The sequence below is a fragment of the Lonchura striata genome, chromosome 1 (genome assembly GCF_046129695.1).
Source record: "Lonchura striata isolate bLonStr1 chromosome 1, bLonStr1.mat, whole genome shotgun sequence".
Taxonomy (NCBI): domain Eukaryota; kingdom Metazoa; phylum Chordata; class Aves; order Passeriformes; family Estrildidae; genus Lonchura; species Lonchura striata.
This window is the reverse complement of record NC_134603.1, coordinates 74517220-74531705: the sequence shown is the minus strand read 5'-3', so window position 1 is coordinate 74531705 and position 14486 is coordinate 74517220. Positions and strand designations below refer to the sequence as shown.

Sequence of the window (14486 nt, the reverse complement as noted above, 5' to 3'; positions counted from 1 at the left end):
CTCCTGGCAATCACCTACACCCCCACCCAAACTAGGACTGGGATGCAAAATAATCCAGTGGAATCATGGGAGGGGGTTTTGGGGATGAAAAACACCTCAAAATGAAAAAGAGGGGCACAGTGGAAGGGGCTGGATGGGTGTGCAGGTTGGGGAAAAAGGAACCCCATCCCTAGTCTGTGTTTGACCTGTCACCATAACCTGCAGAGGACCAGATTGGACTGGGCTGTGGGAAGCAGGCACAAGGAATCAGACACTACCTGGTGTTACCAGGAGGGCAGGAGAGGGATAGCTGCTGCTGGACTTCAGCAGCAGGCTCTGCACATCCCATCATGCTTCAGCTACCTGTGTGCCAAGAGAAAAGGAGAGAGGACAGTCTGCTGATCGGGACTTCAGGTACAGACTGGACACCTCTTCACCTCTGGCTACCAGTGTGTCACAGAGACTCCAGGGACAGACTCTGCACGCCTTCTCACCCTTCGGCTACTAGAAGAAGCTACACCACCCCCTGCCGAGCTGACTTTTTAATATAGAGCTGAACATTAATAAAGGCATAGACCCTGTTTCACTAACACGGCCGTCATTTCTATGCTTGCCTGCACAGTCAATAATTTGTGGTTCATTTTTTGCGTGTTTGTGGCTCAGCCTGTCTGCCCTTAACCACATACATTTTCCCCCTAATTATCAGAAGCATCTTTGCCCAAGGAAGGGCAAATAAAGGCATTTGATATGCCTGATCGCATCTGCCTGGCCTCCCTCTGCCAGTGCAAATGGGCACAAACCTTCCTAAGGGACTGTAATTCCAACCAGCCTTCTGCGGATGTTTCAGATACCCTTGTGCATCTCTAATGGCATCCAGCACCTCTGTCTTGTTGACTAAACTCAGCCTTTGATATAACACTTTTCCCAAAACTCTGGCCTTCATTAATGTAAATAAGGAATGAATGTAATCCTGCAAATGTGTCACGGATCCAAAAATGTGTAGCTTGCTTCACAGCGACAAGTCTCCCTGCAAGCAGCTGCTCTGCACTGATACGATTTTCCCCAATATGAGTCTACATTTACATTAATCTTAAGGGTATTACTGGCAGAACACCTTATTAAAAAAAGAAAGGCAAGCTGAGATTATATAAGAAGCAACTATCCCTAGACCCTAGAGAAGGGTCAGAATATTATAAACAGTAAAATACTAGTGGAATTTTTTTCTACCTTTCTTCAGGCACTAAATGGGCAAATAAAGCAAAGTTCTTAAACACACAAAGTATTGCCACCCTGTAGACAAATTCTGTGGAGAAAACTAAGTGAAGCTCTGGAGTGTTTCAAATAGTGTCTCACTACTCCAAGGTCAGCACAGCAATTCTGTATGCACTTTTTTTCATTTTCTTGGTATACCATGGGTTACTTCAGTCCTTATTCAAAGCAAGGACTTGATAATCTCATACTTCCATAGTTTCCTATTTTTCTCCATGTTTCCCTAATAAAAATCCAAACTATTAAGGAAAGAGTTAAGTTCTCCAACACTCAGGTCTTGGTTCAGTTGTGCATATGCATGGGCACATTTGGGGCATTTGTCTGAAAACCTGAGTGTACCTTGACATTCAGCCACCAGGAGAACGGACTAATTTTTTCCAATCTTGGCAAGACGAGCATGCGTAAATCAAAACAACTTAGTCATATTATGAAAGCTGAGACCCTTGCAAATTTATATTCCTTGCTGTGCTTAGGTATTTGTGTGGGCCCAGGGCCACAAGTAGACAGAGGGTTTGAAGGAGCAGAGAAGGGACTCTGTGTTGCTCATTTTGAGATAATTTCTGCCTGTTCCACATGAGTCTGAGAAACATATGAGCTGGCACTAGGGGACAGTACAGTTTCTGTTAAGCATATATTCACTGGTTGTGTCCCGCCTTCTAGGCATCTGAGGGAGATTTAATTCTGATGCCAAACATCACAGCCAATTTGACCTCACCAACTGCCCTGATACAGCTGCTTGTGTCTGACACATGTCAAGCCTTGTTAAAAATCAATAAAGGGAAGCAGAGATGCTTAAACTTCTTTGACTGAACAGAGGCTCTGGGCAAATTCTGGTCTTGATTACAAACATGCAGTATTAAAGAAATCAAGAAGTGTCTTGGTTTCCAGAATTCTCCCTGAAGATGAGAGGAGTACGAGAGACCTGGAAAATCTGTCTCTGTGACCAGATTCCCAAATTGCAGGAGGTGGAAAGAGCGCAAAATGCTTTCCTTCCCATGCTCTCTGAAATACAGGCATGCTCTCACTGCAGCCTGCAGCAAAAGGGCTTAAATTTGCAGAGTACCAAGCCCTCAGCAAAATTTCAACTGCCTGCTTCCATGAGAATCAATAGATGAGAATATTACCTCCTGAGTGGATTGGGTTTTCTGTTGCGGAAGATAGATAAATATGATTATCCATAAATAATACAGCCAGGATGAGAACAGTTCTCCCAGCTAGCCAGTGACGCCCCTGCCTACGGATGGGTCCTGGGGTCAAGTGGACTGTTCCATCTCACCCCCAAAAGATGTATGGTTCACCCCGCACCTCTGTCTCTCCCCTAAGACATCAAGTGCCTGTAACCCCATTGGCCCGAGCCTTGTTCCAACCCATCTTGAAGCTCCTTGAAAAGGGGGCTTCAAGGGGCACACATCCTCTTGGAACATCCTCCCTCTTGGAACTTCCCCTCTCCTTGAGCATCCTTTTGTCTCTCCCCTCCCCCACCCTCTCAAGCCTCACCATGTGCTGCATCTGGGAGCACGAGGCAGGACCTTTCCCCATCCCCAATAAACCTGATCCGCCAAGAGCAAAGTTCAGAGATCTCTTGCCTCCATTCATCTATACCATGCTGGAGCCTGCTATTTTCTACAGTTTTCCAGTCTGAAGCACAAGGATTTCAGAAAAGAGGGTGATGAAAATATTTTATTTGGAGAACCTTGAGCAATTCTGAATAAGGGCATTGCAAACAATAAGTGAATTTGTGTTCTGTGTTGCAGATCTGCTGAGACAGATACCAAAACATGAAAACAGCTGCTGACAAAAAGGTCCATGTAGCTGAACAGTCTGGCTGACTGTAGCCAAAACCAGACGCCTAGAGAAGCACAAAAACAGAGGAAGCATATTTTCCCAGCATAGCCTGCCAGGCTCCAAGACTTGGTGCCTCAGGCATTTCCTGAGCCAGAGGTTGTCTGTTGTATTTAATAGCTGCACACACACTTTTCCTCCACTAACTCGTCCAATCTCTTCTTAAATGACATGAACATTTAGCATCCACAACACCCCATGGCAAGGGTCTAAGGCTTTAACAAATGGCAAACAAAGAACTACTTTAATTTGCTATGGATCTCTTACCTACTGGTTTCACTTGATGCCCCAGACTTCTTTTTTCTCCACTATTATTCATGGTAGACATTCAGTCCCTTCATCCTTTCAGTCATCCATGATTACATGAGCTTTGTCATGTGTGTCTCATCTCACCATAGTTAACTCTTTTCCAGACAAAGCACCCTAGCCCACACTGTGATGCCAGACACAGAAACCATTCTCAAAACTTTTTTTGTGCCCCCAGATCCATAGCCTGATAGGTCCCTGCTTTGGATTTCTTGTAGAAAAGCTGTATTGGTTCTTCCCTACAGACTCATTTATCCATGTGTTCACTTCATGTAATCTTCATAATAATTTCAATTTACCCTTCAGCTTCACAGTACCACATTTGACTCCTATAGGAGAAAATATCTTTTAAGCAAGAGATTACACATTACCACTTGAAGTTCAGCTTTCAGCCCCGAATTCCTTTGCTCTCTTTATTGGGGATTTTGATGCAATTTTTTTTTTTTTTTTTGGCAGGAAGGGACTGTTTTGACATGCTTTCAAATCTAACCTGCCAGAGATCTATGAATTCCAAAGCTCACACTGCAAGGCCGTCTTGTGTCTTTGTCAATTTGTCTTACAAAAAAAGTAGACCAGTGTTAAGAAATCAGATACCACTCTGATCTGAAGATAAGCCAGTCTCAGTGGTTTTGGATGAGGTTCCCCTACAATGGGTAAATACCAAGCAATTCTTAAAGGCTGCTACTTAACAAACCCAAACCAACAAAAAAACACCCTTCCCTGCTCATTGTACAAAAATAAATTTAAGAGCCGGAAGTCTCTCAACATGTCTCTTAATGTGTCTCTTAACATGTGTTGTATCTTCAACAAGCTTCCCTTAAGTTATCAGAACATGGTCACCCCGGCCTTGTCACAGCTCCCTTTGCTGCTTCTGAGCAGTCCCTTCTCTGTGGAGAAAAATCACTCTTTGGAGAAAAATCTGTCTGGGTTGGATACCAGGAAAGCCCCTTCTGCAAAATGCACGTTTCTAGGAGCTCCTGACACCTTTCTCCTGTTTCTGTTCTGGGTTTATGACACAGCTCCAACAGTCCCAACAGTATGGATACACCACCAAGAAGACTTTCCTCTTGTAACTCCAGCATCTAAGGAATGGCATTGGAGTGACCTGTGTGCCAAACCCCTGACACGAGGCCCGGCACACTTCAGGGCACTCCAGAGTCCCTCCTAACTGGTCAGAGCTCTGCACCTCTCCAGCCTGGATCCACAGGGAAGGATGGCATTTCTTTTTCCTTTTCACACATGGGATGTTGACACTGGGGTTGTTGCTTTAAGACTGCAGGTCCCTGCGCACACACAACCATGCAAATGCTGTGAATGCCCCGGCAGCAAGAATGTACTGCTGCTAAACATTTGCCAGGTTTTCCACTGCATGTCAGGCTGTTTCAAGCAGATATATTTCTGGGATATTCTTCTTCATCCTGAGACATCAAGTGACCCTGCATGGCTCTGTGATTATTGCCAATTGTCAGGCTTGTTTGAACTTTCCTTGCTTTCTTGCTTGAACTTTCCTTCAGGTTCTCTGGAAAATGCAGGAGGTCCCACCATGGTGGCACCACTGCTCTCCTGCCTGTATGAAGGGAGAGCTACTGGTGGTGAGCAAATCTCAAGGAATGGAAAAGGGAGAAGCAAACACGTTTCAGAGGGAAACAGCAGGGATTCAGGTTTCAGCACTGAGAGAAGCTGTCAGCCCAGCTGGGGAGGTGGCAGCACCAGAGATGATGCTCTTGGCCAGTTCCCACTAAGAGGTGGCAATTGGGATGGATCCCCAGCATGCCAGCTGCTGAAAGAGAGAGGGAGGACAGGAAGTTGTTGGAGATTAAAAGCAAAACACCAAAAGTTCACAGTCACTTGGGACACAGATACAGAAAGTTTGGGTAATTTCTCTGCTGTTCAGGTACAGGAATACAATGCCAGAGAGAAAAAAAAAAACAGTGGTGCTGCCCCAGCAGCATCACCGAGGTATGACCTGACCATATACATCATGGTAGATGTATACCTCATTTTCTACACTACTACACTACTTTAACAAAGAGGATTTTAATGGCTTGATTATGCAGATCACTTTCCCCCAGATGATCCACATATCCCCTTAAGAAAAAAGCATCAGAAAGCATCATATTTACTGACATTTGTGGATGGACTTCCCACCTCCACTGAGAAACATCAGTAAGATTTGGACACTGAGTAACTTGTAGTCAATCACCGCAGTTAATCACCTGGATTGCCTGCCAAGTAAATAGCCTTACTCATCCTATTGATACTGAGACATCCATCATTTTAATTGTCCAGGACTGTGGAGGTGGAATACCTCAAGACTGTCACAGGACCTTAAACAACTATATGAGGGCAGAAGAAAAAAATGAAAGGACAGCATGGAGGAAAGGTCATAACTTTATTACCTTGCCCAAAGCAGGTGTCGTAGTTAGAGCTTGGTCCTGTAATTGATGCCAAATAAAACAGAAGATGCTTCATGTAGTTAAAAAATAAATCACTACAAAACTACTGACACTGCTATGGGTGGGTATTTTAAGACCCACAGCAGCCACGACCCATGAAAATGCAGGCTCTGACAGCTGTTATGTCAGACACCATGTGTTAGTCCATTCTATTTCCGTGCTGAATGCATGTAGTCACTCTGCAGTGTCATGCCACAAAAGACCTATCAACAATTATCATACCAGATGAGATTCATGACCATAGAGCAATCAAATAGAATGTAATTCAAGTCCAGAAATAAGCCCTGTTCTTGAAAGCATTTTCACAGCATACAACAAACCAGGAACAGGCAACTCGGGCAAAATTGGGGTGTCAGAAAAATAGAATTAGTTCTAAATATTTAGAAATATTTTTGCAGCTGTCCTGATGAAGGCTTGGGATATATCCTTTACGGGACAACTGATTACAATGTGAAAAAACTTGATAATGCTTAAATTAAATTATAAATTATACATTAGCTACACTTATTTTACATAGCTAGAAATTAAATTGTTCTAAAACTCTGATGTCTGTCTGCTGAGGCAACTGTGTGAATGGAGTATATTGAAGAAGTAACAAAATATCTCAAGAATGGCCATTTACTTGTTTTTAAAAAGACTATTTTAAGGGCCATCAAAGATAGACAATGAAACATGAAACTGTTAAAAATATTCATTCCTTTTGGGACAGACCCCTCTCAGCATTCTTTCTGCACTTTGCAAGATGACTTTTTCCATTTATACCATTTGTGTGAGCTAGAGGCTATAGCATACAATGTTTCTTTAAAAAACAAAGGGAAACTAATTTATTCTAACCCAAAGAACACAGTAGCTTTAGTGCTAGAAGGAATGGCTACGATTTCTGTTCTGCATTAGAAGTGCCAGAGTAATTTATAAAAGCCTGGGAGGGTTATTTGTTTTAAAAGATCCCTGCTTCTGGTTCCTCTGGTTCTTCCTCCAATGCCTGTTTAGTATTTTTTATATTGGCATAATATGACATATCTATGGCAAACTGGATTGTTGCACTCATAATATTTTTAAAATTTGTATTAACAGAGCTTACTTGGAAAAGATTTCTACTGACTAGTTTAAATCTCAGTTGTGCCCCTGTGATCATCCAGAGGACAAGGGAATAGTGTCCTGATGTTTCTATCCAGTTTTCAGAGAAGACAAAGATGGACGAAAAACCTGCTCTGAATCTGTGCAGCAGGGTGCATGAAAATAAACATCCCTCAGCTATTTCATGGAGAAAATGGATTTAATCTGTTTATTAGCATACAGTAATGCTGTTCAGTCAAATGTCTTTTTGTTAGGCTAAGTTTGAATTCTAATGTCTGCTGCCTGGCAGTAACTTGAACCCATGATTATTATGCCCTTTAACAGTCTGTAAAAATGGCATGAACGTGGGTCCACACTGGTGGCTGCACCTTAGCAGAGCTGAGCAGCTGGTGTTGCTGAAATGCAGCTCCAAAGAAGAACAGACTTTACAAGCTTGCCTTCCTCGTTCTTCTCACCAGGCTACTTCACACAAAGGGGTAAAGGCAGGAAAAAGACACAAAGACACTGATGCTGACAATCTCTCAGACCTTCATATACTGGTTATATACTTCTGCTGGTAAAGACTTTCTGGCCTCACAAAAAAAAAAAAAAAAAAAAAAAAAAAAAAAAAATATATATATATATATATATATATATATATATATATATATATATATATATATAGGGAAATATTGGATGCAGTAGATGCAAAACTACTACTTTATTTTTGGTTTCAGACTTGAGGCATCCTCACCAAAACAGTCTGTTTAATTTTCTCAGAGCCTGTGCCAAGGGAGTGTACTGTATTTAAATGAAGTTCAATTCATTTTCTTCATGTTTCTCTTCCTACTCCAAACTTCATTCTTCACTATTTACTTCCTCTGGCCCAAATCTCCCTGCTCAACCAGTCATAAAAATCCACCTCTCTTAACCCAGTCCCAGTTTCTTTGCTGAAAAATCATTGAATCTCTTTGTCATCCCAGCTCCAGTACCCCTTGCCCAGGAAATCTCCTTCATCTTTCTTGTCACAGTTCTCAAAACCCCATCTTTCAACTTTGTCCTGACTTTCCAGGCAGCTTCCATATAATTCAGGTCATTTCCTCCTTCACACTGCCAGAGTGATAAACACCTCTTAGCTTTGCCAAATCTTGGCCTTGCCAGACTACAAGCTCCAAATAATCTGAGCATGTCCCTTTTCTCCCTGGTTACAGAATTAGACATGTTCAAAGACATGTAATGCAGCTAAATTTAGGTGAAACTTACTGGGAGATCAGGAAGACACATCCTTGTCCCAAAGGTGACCTCCTGACAAGGCTCATGCTTTCACTCTGAAGGCTTAGAGGAGATGAAGAGCAATGGACCATTTTCAAAGGAAAGGTCACCTGGAGTTTAACATGAGCAAAATTACATTTCCTCCAGCTTTATTTACAGAACCAGATGAACCATTTCAACTAACATTTTCAAAGCCCAGCATGGGAAGTTTCAGCATGAATAGCTAAACTGAAAAAATTACAAAAAACTGAGGGTAGATTACTTTCCTGGGGAACCCTGGGGGAAGAGGAGCCACACACCAACTCTGCCAGAGAACTTTTCCCCTCTAAACTAACACTGGCAGCTGAGGGGCAGCCAGGCTGCAGTCCAAATAATCACTGTGTTTCTTTTTAATAAGAGTTTGGACCTGCTTCAAGCCTAATGCTGAAATTAGATATTTTACTAGCTTTTTAATTTTTCAATTCAAAGTCTAGAAGTTTTGAGAAACCACATAAACCACTACTGAAGGTTTCCATCTGGACCACGGTTCTGAGTTCAAGACATCCAACAGAAGCTGTTTTGCATTCTGCAGGAAGCCAGATGAGCACCGCTCAAAGAGGCAAAAGTGTTGAGCTTCTTATCAGTTTCATGCCACTAGTATGAAAAATACAGTTCTACTTTTTACAAAAGCCAAGGGAAGGATGAATGCCTAAACACAGAGTTTTGGCTATAATCACAGTGCGTGGTAGTTTAGATGTGCCTTTTCTAAGAGACCCCTCTCTAGGGGACACAAATGATTCCAAAGACATAAACAGCCAGCCTGACTGATGTGATTCATTGCTGCCTTTCTTTGATAAGATCACCATATGCTATTGCAGAGCAGAAGAAGCCTCAGTGCCTGAGCCTGAATTTGATGGTTCAAGAATTACCTATGTTTTCATTCAGGAAATTTATAGTCTTTGCTAACCCTAAACTAGAAGACACATCAGTCACATGTTTCAACCTTTCCAGCAAACTCAGCTCCACATGCACTACTTTATTTTTTTCCAGTGCAGTTATTCCAGTATTTTCTGGTTCTGTCATTTTGGAAGTAGACATAAGAAAAAGGTTAAAAGTCAACTCAGGCAAGCTGCATCAATAAGTTAAGTTCAAATTTTCTTTAAATAACTACCTATCTTAGAGTACCAACTCAGATCACTTAAGACTATGTACTTAAAAACATTTGGCTTAGAAAAATGACCTTTATTAACTTTCCACCAGTGTCCCCTAGAGAAGGGTTTCTACATTCAAACATTCAAGCATTCAAAAGGCAACACTGCTTCAGTAAGTGCTCTACCCTTTAAGTCATTCAATTTTACTTTTTTCATCAAATATGTTAACATGCCTTTAAACCAATGCAGAGGCCTTCCTGAAATTTTTATACATTTTTTTATATGTTGTTTTTTCTTTTATTTTTACTTCCAGTTTCTGATAATGTTTCACGGTCAAGAAAAAACACATGAGGAAAATAATATTTTAAAGAGAGAGACAGGTGAGGTCATTATCCACCTACCTGATAGGTTGATATGCTTACTTTTTGAGATTTATAAGTATTTAATATTTTCTTTTTCACTAGCAGTTAATCACTTAGTGCAAATGATGCTGCATGCTCATCAGTTACCAATATACTGCTTTATTTCTTGGTAGCAAATTAAGGCTTTATAGTGAGATTTGTACAGTACAGGCCAAATTTAAACATTAGAAACTTTAAAAACCACGTAGCACTATTCATTCAATTCAACATAGCCAGAAAAGTAGCTTTATTTTTTTTAATAAACAATTAAATGTTATTAGTGAGGCCTTGTATTTCATGAGTGCAAATGGCTCAAAATCCCAACATCCTCAGGGCTCAACATTTAAATTTCTTGAGGCCATTTTTAGATAAAGGGTAAACAGAGAGTATAGCTGGCTCAGATAAAATATACTGTATTACTTACTGGAGAAGAATCTCTTATTTTAGAAATATGGAAAGGAAAGCCAAAATGAAGTTAACTGTTCAAGGTTATATTAATATTAGTCACTGATGAGTAACAGTAGCAATGACAAATTCATTTTCCATGGCCCTCTTTGCCTTAGTATAACTTAATTTATAATTCAGAGCTGATGCCATCCTGCATATCAAAAAATACAAAATTGGAAGAACATACATAAGTTACAGGAATTTTTGCAGGAGTAGGACAAGTTCCCTCTCCAGGGACATGTCCAAACCATTGCCCATCTTTTATTTTTTTGAATTGAGAGAGCATTGTTATAAGTATTTCCTCAGCAGTTATGTGTTTGTTTTTCTTGGGCATATTGATTTTCACTTCATACCACTGATTTTATTAGTGTTGTCTGGAGATGATGGAACTACTGCTTATGAAAACCAGACACAGTGCTTCCCTTCTTATGAGACACTTACAGTGTTTGAATTGAAGATATGAATTCACCTGTCAGTCAGGCACAGGGGGGCTGCCTGAAAATATCATCACCCCTCACGTGTCTGGCTTTCAGATCTGAGCATTACATGTGAAAATGCAGTGGAACAGCTGCCAGAAAATTGTGAAGAAAGTAACCAAGAATCAACCACACACTTGGGGAAGGAGCCAATGAGATGGGGGACTTCCAAAACACTCCAGCTTATGCAAGAGCAAGAGTGATCATGAGAGTAACAGGAGCTCCCAGGGTCACAGGGCAAGTCTGCTGTTTAATTCTTTGTTGAATGCAGCTGTACCTCCAGTCTAAGGGAACACAAAGAGCCAAAGTCTCAAAAAATCTAAATCTAATGTGAATAATATGCCAAGCCCCTGTGTCCCCAGGGGTGTTATCTAACATCAGGCTAATGTCTTTGAAGTCTTGAGATTAGACATCTATCCTTTCAACTGGAAGGTGACAGAAAAGAGTCAGGTTTCCAAGTGTATTAAGGCACATACTAACTTGACCTAAACACAAGTCCCTGGTTTCTCAGGGAGCATCCACTGCAGTGGTGCCACAGCTGCTGAAAAGGTACAGCAAAGGGACAAAGTCAGACTTCCTGGTGGCAGCCATGGAGCACAGCAATTGGGACTGCCCTGTGTAAGCTGCTCCACAATGCCTCAGAGCCTCTCTACTGTCTTACAGTACTATCTCAGCTTGTTGCAGAATTACAGCAGCTTCTCAGGCTGGTTTGCTGGCTTTTCCTTTTGCCAGGCCACCAGTATCTCGTTTGTTCTCCTTCACTCAGCTCAATACATCACTGCTTGTCAGAGCCAGAAGTCCCTATCTACTAGGAGAGGATGGTACTACACACGTTGGAGAGGACAAATTTAGATATAAAGGAAAGTAGCAACGATGCACAAGTGACCTGGAGGTGGGCTTCCCAAAAGAATCCATGCATGGGCACAGTCTCCAGATTCACTCTGCAGAAATGCTCAGCAATGGCCAGCGGGTCTTACTGTGCTTCACATGAGTACGTTTAAGAACATTACCCAGTATTTCCTGAGGGATTACAATGGATGACTATCAGCCATATTGGAAAAAGTTGGGGAACACAGACACAATATTGCATAGTCAGCTTCATGAGCACAGCTAGAATTCAGATGTATTTGACACAGCTTAGTAACATTTCCGAAGGATGGATTATGTGCTATTTCCTTTGGAGGCAACTACTGTAGCCTGGGACAAGATCATGGCTCTTATGGAAATAACACCCCAACAGGGACGCTGAGCACTCATTGCTTTTGCATTAAAACGGCCTCTCCACAGAGACTCACGGCACCTTAAAAAGTGATCATACAAAAAGCAAACAAAATAGTCTTCTAGAAAACCCCTCACCCATTAGGTACAAGTAAAACTGAGTCCCGTGAGTGACAAAAAAGACAGCATTACTGGATATGGGAGCGTGTGCTTATACATCAGTGTTTTTAATACTGCATTGCATTGACAGGCGTGGGGTGTCCCTTCAGAAGAAAGCAGGGTTGGTGTGCTCTATAATACAGCGCTTGCAATGTCGTTTAACAAATCGCAGAGCATCCACAGAGACTTCACAATCCTGCACGTTCAACATCTGCAGGTCAAAACAGTTGGCAGCTACAATCTGCAGGCCATGCCCAGTGATGCTCTCGCAGGATTTCAGGCTCAGGCGCTTTAGGTTGAAGCAGTTGAGGGCTAGAAACTCCAGGCCGGTGTCTGAGACCAGGGGGCACTTTCCGATGTCTAGCGATTTGAGTTTTGTGCAATTTTTGGCAAGGTACTCCACGCCATGGTCCGTGATGCCCTCGCAGCCCCGCGCATTGAGGTAGCGCAGCTTGCTGCAGTATTTGGCTATGTATCGGATACCCACATCCGTGATGCGGCCACAGTGAGCGATGCTCAGGTATCGGAGATGCGACTCCAGCTTGGCGATCTCCCGCATGCCAAAGTCGCTGACGAAGCGGCAGTCGCTCACGCTCAGTTCCTTGATGGATGTGCAGTAAATCATCAGGTAGCGCAGACCCTCGTCAGTGATGCGGACACAGCGGCGCAGGTACAGGTGGGTCAGCTGAGTGCAGTGGGCGGCAATGGTGTGCAGTCCTTCATCCTCCAGGACGAAGCAGTCTGTCATGTCCAAGTAGCGGATGGAGATTTGCTTCCCATGCAAGGGAGACAGCTTGATGGAGGCTTCACGAGTCAAACTGATGCATGTTACTTTGGAGCAGCCTAAGCGGAAAAACACAGTGAGTTTAAGCAAGCAGTAAAAACAAAGCATGCAGAAAGGCAGGTGTGGAATGGTGTGCCAGATGTGATGAAGGTATCATCATGTTGCAAGAGTGGAATCACTCTGACCGACTGCTCTGATTTGCTGTGCTGAGTCCCCACACCAGAGGAAACAATAAACTCCACTGGAGTCAGTGAGGTTACTTTGAGATTGTGAGCCCTGAAAAGCAACTGACTGGTTTTGTCCATACCCATATGTAAAATGGTGGTCCTGGGTCTATCTGGGGACAGCTTGTGATCTGTTACTGCACTATGAACCCAGTGACAGTTAGCGAAAAGGATACTATGTGACAACCAATGCAGTTTTTTGATCAGTTTTGTTGCTGACTGGCTGAATTTGCAAACCAATATCAGAGGCTCTTTTGCCATTCAAATTCATTATAGAAAACACAACCCCACTCCCTTTCCACTCCTCCCCTGCCTCAAGCATTTGGAGAACAGATGTGAATCCAGCCCCAAGCCTGCAATGTGGGAAGGATGCAAAACGATGGCCCAACTGTGTACTTGCAAAAGGGTGGAGATTTGGATAACCTAAGGAGAATGGAGGAAATTGGTAGGAGCCAACAGACTGATAAGGGCATGTGAGAACACAGACAGAAAAAGAAAAGGATTGTGTCCAATGAGAAAGTCTGGCCATGAATGGAGGTAGTTAGACTGGAGGAGAAAAAAAAGACCTTGCAAGGAAAGACAAAGAACTAGATTAAAGGGAAAAATACACACAGACTTTCCCCCTTTTTAATCTCCACTCCACAGTGGAGAGTGAAAGCTTTTTTTTGGAAAGTGTGGTTTCTGCTGCACTGCAAACTGGCAGTCTTAGGCTTCTTGGGGAAATTCTTAAACTGTGCCAAATTCAGCTGGGCTCTTTGCATTAGCATAGCTAGAAACAGCTGCAAGAAATGAGAGTCTACCCATTAGTGATTAAGGCCCAACAGTTTTAGCCATAAATGGCTACTCAGAGAATTTCTGCAGGTTATGCTCAAAGAGGTGTCCCCAGGTAGAAATAAAAAGACCTTTTCTGGCCAAGCAGTATGCAGTGACAAAGCAGTATGAAGTATAAAAAGTGATGACCTTAGAGCTCCATGTATCAGAAACTCTGCAAAACACTGTAGTGTAGAATTAAAGAGCATGATGATGTATGGAGACTGCCTCAAAAGCTTACATTACCCAAAGCTATACCACTTGCTATTAGAGGTTGTCATTCAGAGGCTTAGTGGAAGGTATGAATATGCTTCAGTTTTTAAAAGCAAAAACATCACTTGAGATAACTGTGTAGATTCACACAAATGCTGTAAAATGAGTGGGATACAGACTTGAAACACTTTGCCACCTGCAACCACACTTCTAAATTCACAATTTAAATTTATGCTGGATCTTTAATTGGGACTTCAAATTTAGTCGAACAGATGCAAATTTTACTTTAGGCCTCAGACAATTAAATGGGCAAATTGCCCACAAATCATGCAGAAGAAAAACCTTGAAGTAAAACACTCTGCTCAACAAACATCTTAAAACTGAATGCTATTTCTCTTCAGACTGTTTCAGATCCATCTATGCTCTGGAGCAATCTCTGGAAAT

General features: G+C 42.2%; 1 protein-coding gene across 3 annotated transcripts in view; it reads right to left on the bottom strand.

Moving 5' to 3' along the window:
• Nucleotides 1-4477: 4477 nt before the first annotated feature.
• FBXL7 (F-box and leucine rich repeat protein 7) overlaps nt 4478-14486 on the bottom strand; it is a 204251-nt gene continuing 194242 nt past the window's right edge. For 2 of the 3 annotated variants that reach the window (XM_021545707.2, XM_021545708.2), the window contains exon 4: nt 9381-12854. In XM_021545707.2, coding sequence (XP_021401382.1) covers nt 12118-12854 — 737 coding nt within the window. In that variant the 3' untranslated portion in view covers nt 9381-12117. Of the gene's footprint in view, nt 5174-9380; nt 12855-14486 lie in introns of those variants that run through there. The other variant, XR_013340426.1, reaches the window with a different exon arrangement.